The sequence below is a fragment of the Triticum dicoccoides genome, chromosome 2B, assembly GCF_002162155.2.
Source record: "Triticum dicoccoides isolate Atlit2015 ecotype Zavitan chromosome 2B, WEW_v2.0, whole genome shotgun sequence".
Lineage (NCBI taxonomy): Eukaryota > Viridiplantae > Streptophyta > Magnoliopsida > Poales > Poaceae > Triticum > Triticum dicoccoides.
Genome location: NC_041383.1, coordinates 458473891 through 458481077, shown reverse-complemented (window position 1 = coordinate 458481077; position 7187 = coordinate 458473891). Strand labels below are relative to the sequence as shown.

Genomic DNA, 7187 nt, shown 5'->3' with positions numbered 1-7187 from the left:
GAGCGGGGTTCTGTATTCTGCGAGCGATTCAAAACTTCCACTGTTCTGAGGTGTACGTACTGTAGGGATCTCCCATTATGAAGAGGACATAATTAACTTTTTGTAACCTACTTAGAAACTTGAGACTTGAGGCATCGCTACTATATACTATCATCACAATACTTAGAGGATGCATCTGAATATTTTAGTGTGATCTTGCACAGGAACCGAAGATAAATTCATATGCTAATTTTAGGGATGAGGTGCTGCCAAGAATTAAAAGGCTTGGATACAATGCAGTGCAGATAATGGCAATCCAGGAGCATTCATACTATGCAAGCTTTGGGTATTCATACAATCCATCTTTTTTATTTTTTTCTGTATGTGCCTCTTCACCCATTTCGAGCTATTACATCCTAATGCTTCGTGCACATAAAATATTTGGATATAATTCTTTATTAAACATATAGTACAACACCACTTAGTATTTCTGACTTGTATGATCATTTTATTGTTGTTGGCTTGTTACAGGTACCATGTTACTAATTTTTTTGCACCAAGTAGCCGTTTTGGAACTCCAGAGGACTTAAAATCCTTGATCGATAGAGCACATGAGCTTGGTTTGCTTGTTCTTATGGATATTGTTCATAGGTAATCAGTCCAATTTAATTTTAGTTGCTTTACTGTTTATCTGGTATTGTAAATGGCAGGGCCCTATCGTCGAATATTTTTCCAATCTATATAATTGTGCTACATCACTTATTTTTTCTCAGATGTATTAAACCAGTTGGATATTAAATGTATTTGGTACATCTAGTAAACTGACAGTTTCATAGAATTGTGTTGTAATGGCAACACAATTTGATGGCATAGATGTGGACTGAGAAGTTCAGATGCTATCAGTAACTGGCCATGTACTCGTGGAACTACATAGAGTTTGCAAGTGGGAAACTGACAGCAATACCTCACTGATAAGTGTCCAGGCCCCACTTGCCAGCTTCATATTAGATGTTACTTCCCTGTTGAACTCCTTTGAACGTATCACTTAAAGTTCTTCAATTGTCCTAAGTCAAACTTCTTTGACTTTGGCCAAGTCTATTGAAAAATATATCAACATCTACAACACCAAATTAGTTTCATTAGATAATTTTTATTTTATTATATTAGCACGTTTTTTATGCTGTAGATATCAGCACATTTTTCAATAGACTTGGTCAAATATAGAGAAGTTTGACTTAGGACAAATCAGAACTTCAAGCAATTTGGATCAGAGGGAATAGTCCATACTGCTTGATTATATTTTCCCAAAGGAGGGAGTGAGGAGCTTGACTTCGGCATCATCAAATGATATTGATAGATGTCGACATTTTAACAAAAAATCAGACCTTGTCACCAAATATGCATCAGACCATCTGTTTGCTTTAGGCACTTGCTTTCATATTTATGTGTTTGTAACTAATCTACTTTTCCTTCTACTTGGTTGGTTGATTCTATTTCAGTTGCATTGCTTCATCAATGATTTTGTGTACCCTGCAGTCATTCGTCAAATAATACCCTTGACGGTTTGAATGGTTTCGATGGCACTGATACACATTACTTCCACGGTGGTCCACGTGGCCATCATTGGATGTGGGATTCTCGTCTGTTCAACTATGGGAGTTGGGAAGTATGTAGCTGCGACTTCTGTCACCATATTTGGCTAACTGTTCCTGTCAATCTGTTCTTACACGTGTCAATATTCTATTCTTATACAGGTATTAAGATTCTTACTGTCAAACGCGAGATGGTGGCTTGATGAATATAAGTTTGATGGATTTCGATTTGATGGGGTGACCTCCATGATGTATACTCACCATGGATTACAAGTAAGTCATCAAGTGGTTTCAGTAACTTCTTCAGGGCACTGAAACAATTGCTATGCATCATAACATGTATCATGATCAGTACTTATGCTACGGAGTCTCAGATAGTTCCCTAGTATGCTTGTACAATTTTACCTGACGAGATCATGGAAGATTGGAAGTGATTGTTATTATTTTTTCTTCTAAGTTTGCTTCTTGTTCTAGATGACATTTACTGGGAACTATGGCGAGTATTTTGGATTTGCCACTGATGTTGATGCGGTGGTATACTTAATGCTGGTCAACGATCTAATTCATGGACTTTATCCTGATGCTGTATCCATTGGTGAAGATGTAAGTGCTTACAGTATTTATGTTTTTTAACCAGTTAATTTAATAGTAGTTTTATTTTGGGGATCAAGCTGTTACTACTCTTTTTGTTAGGGGTAAAATCTGTCTTCTCATAAGAATGCTAATTTATACCTTGTATGGTAATGCATCATATAGGTAATTTGAGAAGTGCAAGGGCATTCAAGCTGACAAGCATATTTGTTGATGGCTGTAATTTATTTGATAGTATGCTTGTTTGGATTTTTCAGTAAGTGTGAGTGTGTGACTAATGTTATATTATTTATTTACTTGCGGAAGAAATGGGCAACCTTGTCAATTGCTTCAGAAGACTAACTTAGATTCCATAAATGCTGTGGAAACGAGAGGCTATTCCCAAGGACACGAAATTATACTTCAGTGTGTTATGCACATGTATTTGTAAGAGCAAGAGCAACATGGTTTAACTTAAATTCCTGCATTGCTATGGAATCTCACTGTATGTTGTTAGTGTACACATCCACAAACAAGTAATCCTGAGCTTTCAACTCACGAGAAAATAGGAGGCTCCACTTCTGCCAGCATTAACTGTTCAGAGTTCTAATTTGTGTAACTCTGAAATTGTTCAGGTCAGTGGAATGCCTACATTTTGCATCCCTGTTCCAGATGGTGGTGTTGGTTTTGACTATCGCCTGCATATGGCTGTAGCAGATAAATGGATTGAACTCCTCAAGTAAGTGCAGGAATATTGGTGATTACATGCGCACAATGATCTACTCCCTCTGTCCCATAATGTAAGATGTTTTTTGACACTAGTGTAGTGTCAAAAAACGTCCTATATTATGGGAAGGAGGGAGTAGATCACAATTTCTAAATGGTAAAAAGAAAAATATGTATGTGAATAGCTAGACATTTCCCTGGTATCAGCTTCAACACAAGAAGATTCATCAAATACATGATTTAAATAGCAAATTTCGGAAATGTAATGGCTAGTATCTTTATGCTGGACATTGTACATGGCGCTGTAGCAGGTCAGTCAATAAAGCTAGCGATATTTTCAGAAACAAAATAATCATTTATATCTGTATATGGGGAAAGTGGGGGTATAGATGGTGGTCATTAATCGTGTTCACTTTTTGTCCTGTATAAGCACGGGCAGTAGGTAATAAATTTAGCCAGATAAAATAAATCGTTAATAGATTTACAAAAGGAATGTAGAGGGTCATGTAGCATATCTAGTTGTAATTATTGTAAAGGCCGACACGAGGTTCAGTAAAAAAAACTTTATGATGATCCGGGTATGCAAGAACGCGAGTAAAGCTCAAACATTTATAGTGGTTGCTGTTGCTTGCTGTATACTTATATCTGCGCATATATGAAATTACTACTACACAGCTGCCAATCTGCCATGATCTGTGTTTTGCTTTGTGCTATTTAAATTTTAAATGCTTACTCGATACAATGGCAATAATAAACTAACTATTCAACCAATTTGATGGATATCAGAGATTTCTTCCCTCCTTTAGTAACATTGTGCTCCTGCTGCTGTTCTCTGCCATTACAAAAGCTGTTTTTCTGTTTTTCGCATCATTATTTTTGTGTGTGAGTAATTTAAGCATGTCCTTTGAAACTGTGAGCTGTTGGTACTTAGTACGTTCTTGGTAGTGTCCAAATATGCTGCAGTCTAATTTAGCATTTCTTTAACACAGGCAAAGTGACGAATCTTGGAAAATGGGCGATATTGTGCACACCCTAACAAATAGAAGGTGGCTTGAGAAGTGCGTCACTTATGCAGAAAGTCATGATCAAGCACTAGTTGGTGACAAGACTATTGCATTCTGGTTGATGGATAAGGTACTAGCTGTTACTTTTGGATCAAAAGAATCACATAAGATTTGTCTCATCAGATTGCTCATGTTTTCTTGTGATAAAGATTTGGCCCCCTCACCCATCACCAGCTATTTCCCAACTGTCACTTGAGCAAAACGTGCCATGTGTCACTGTGGTGGCTTGTGAACTTTGACAGTTAATGTTGCAAATTTCTGTTCTTATTTATTTGATTGCTTATGTTATCGTTCATTTATTCCTCAAAAAATGTTATCGTTCATTTTCTCATTCCTTTCCGAGACCAGCCGAAGTCACGTGTAGCCGTGTGATCTGTCATCTGAATCTTGAGCAAATTTTATTAAGAGGCTAAAGTTGAACGGATTATTTGCTTGAATTTATAAATATACAGACGTATAATCACCTGGTGCTTTCTTAAATGATTACCATAGTGCCTGAAGGCTGAAATAGTTTTGGCGTTTCTTGGACGACGCCCAAAGGAGTGAATTTTATTGGGTAGATTTCTGGCTGAGCCCTGGTTACAACATACATTTTGGAGATATGCTTAATAACAAAACTGGGTGTTTGGTCATGAGTCTGCATCTACATGCTCCCTGGGTTTCATTATGGTGTCATCTTTGTAACTAGTGGCACCCGTGAGGAAACATTCGAAAGGAAACTGTTGCATCATTCTAGTCAGGACCACTGTACTAAGAGCAAAATTCCGTTCCAATTTTATGAGTTTTTGAGACTCCAAAGTGAACATAAGTGTCTCATATTTTGCTAATTAACTACAGATGTTTTTATATCACTGTAGTTTTTATTTCAGGACAGTTGATACTTGGTACTGTGCTGTAAGCATTGATCCGACACAGAACAGCATGAACATTTCGAGCTCTCTTTATGCAGGATATGTATGATTTCATGGCTCTGGATAGACCTTCAACTCCTCGCATTGATCGTGGCATAGCATTACATAAAATGATCAGGCTTGTCACCATGGGTTTAGGTGGCGAAGGCTATCTTAACTTCATGGGAAATGAGTTTGGGCATCCTGGTCAGTCTTTACAACATTATTGCATTCTGCATGGTTGTGATTTACTGTAATTTGAACCATGCTTTGTTTTCACATTGTATGTATTATGTAATCTGTTGCTTCCAAGGAGGAAGTTAACTTCTATTTACTTGGCAGAATGGATAGATTTTCCAAGAGGTCCGCAAACTCTTCCAACCGGCAAAGTTCTCCCTGGAAATAACAATAGTTATGATAAATGCCGCCGTAGATTTGATCTTGTAAGTTTTAGCTGTGCTCTTACGTTCCCTCACTAGATCTTTATTGGCCATTTATTTCTTGATGAAATCATAATGTTTGTTGATCAACATTGCTTTTGTAGTTTTGTAGACGTTAACATAAATATGTGTTAAGAGTTGTTGATCATTAAGAATATCATGATTTTTTTTTTGTAGGGAGATGCAGATTTTCTTAGATATCGTGGTATGCAAGAGTTCGACCAGGCAATGCAGCATCTTGAGGAAAAATATGGGGTATGTCAGTATGTCACTGGTTTGTCTTTGTTGCATAGCAAGTCACAGTTTAACGCCAGTCTCTTCAAATGGTCAAAAAGTGTAGAATTAATTCCTGTAATAGATGAAAACTGCGCAAAGGCGGGAGCTGGAATTGCTTTTCACCAATTAAAACTATTTTCTTAAGCAATTGTGTATTGATACCTATACCAACACTGACAATGTAACTGCAGTTTATGACATCTGAGCACCAGTATGTTTCACGGAAACATGAGGAAGATAAGGTGATCATCTTCGAAAGAGGAGATTTGGTATTTGTTTTCAACTTCCACTGGAGCAATAGCTTTTTTGACTACCGTGTTGGGTGTTCCAAGCCTGGGAAGTACAAGGTATGCTTGCCTTTTCATTGCCCACCCTTCACCAGTAGGGTTAGTGGGGGCTTCTACAACTTTTAATTCCACATGTAGAGTTTGTTGGTCGTGCAGCTTTTAATATAAAGAATAGGATAATTTGTAAAGATTCATTCATATTATCTACTTAAGGGTTTGTTTCAATCTTTTTACTCACTTGGACTCGCTCTAATACTGGAACTATTTTCGGAATCATCCTAGCAGTTTTAGAGCAGCCCCATTTGGACAGTCAACTGGGTTTAGTTGGTTTGTGACAGTTTGTGCTATTTCTTATCAGGTGGCCTTAGACTCCGACGATGCACTCTTTGGTGGATTCAGCAGGCTTGATCATGATGTCGACTACTTCACAACCGTAAGTCTGGGCTCAAGCGTCACTTGACTCGTCTAGACTCAACTGCTTACAGATCTGAATCAACCTCCCATTTGCTGATGCCCTTGCAGGAACATCCGCATGACAATAGGCCACGCTCTTTCTCGGTGTACACTCCTAGCAGAACTGCGGTCGTGTATGCCCTTACAGAGTAAGAACCAGCAGCGGCTTGTTACAAGGCAAAGAGAGAACTCGAGAGAGCTCGTGGATTGTGAGCGAAGCGACGGGCAACGGCGCGAGGCTGCTCTAAGCGCCATGACCGGGAGGGGATCGTGCCTCTTCCCCTGATGCCAGGAGGATCAGATGGATAAGGTAGCTTGTTGGTGAGCGCTCGAAAGAAAATGGACGGGCCTGGGTGTTTGTCGTGCTGCACTTAACCCTCCTCCTATCTTGCACATTCCCGGTTGTTTTTGTACATATAACTAATAATTGCCCGTGCGCTTCAACATGAACATATAAATATTCTAGTAGGTCATCCCGTGATTTACCTGCCTATATTTTAGTACTCCCTCGAACTGGAATTAATTGAGCAACCTCTATACATCACTGTATAGAGGTTCTATAGTAGCTGCGTCAATTAATCTGGATTGGAGGGAGTAACTTTAGGGTCCCGATAACTGCCACACGTGTGGTGTATCGGGTAGTTGTGCCACACGCCTCGTGTGGCATGGACAGCAACCAGCCCACACACCTACGTGTGGGCAAAACAACTAATGCCCACACACATCTTTTTTTTCCCTCCTGAACCTTCTCACATGCGTGCGTGTGGGCGAAGTTGATAACGCCCACACGCCCGTATGTCAGGCCTCGTACCCTTCTGGTCCCGCACGCGACACGTGACGCCCACCGCGCGCCCGCAGTTGCCATGGTCCAGACCCTCGTCCATGTTCATTTATCTGCAGTTGCCATGTC

The 7187-nt window shown here is 39.3% G+C and overlaps 1 protein-coding gene across 1 annotated transcript in view; it reads left to right on the top strand.

Annotated features, from left to right (window-relative positions):
- Positions 1-6756, top strand: part of LOC119364194 (1,4-alpha-glucan-branching enzyme 2, chloroplastic/amyloplastic-like) — a 10601-nt gene extending 3845 nt beyond the window's left edge. Inside the window, exons 10-22 of the mRNA XM_037629620.1 lie at positions 204-325; positions 511-630; positions 1516-1645; positions 1734-1844; positions 2046-2174; positions 2777-2880; positions 3857-4001; positions 4881-5028; positions 5164-5264; positions 5439-5516; positions 5729-5884; positions 6183-6257; positions 6347-6756. Of these exons, the coding sequence (XP_037485517.1) occupies positions 204-325; positions 511-630; positions 1516-1645; positions 1734-1844; positions 2046-2174; positions 2777-2880; positions 3857-4001; positions 4881-5028; positions 5164-5264; positions 5439-5516; positions 5729-5884; positions 6183-6257; positions 6347-6430 (1503 nt within the window). The 3' untranslated portion in view covers positions 6431-6756. The remainder of the gene's footprint in view (positions 1-203; positions 326-510; positions 631-1515; positions 1646-1733; positions 1845-2045; positions 2175-2776; positions 2881-3856; positions 4002-4880; positions 5029-5163; positions 5265-5438; positions 5517-5728; positions 5885-6182; positions 6258-6346) is intronic.
- The last annotated feature ends 431 nt before the right edge of the window (positions 6757-7187 follow it).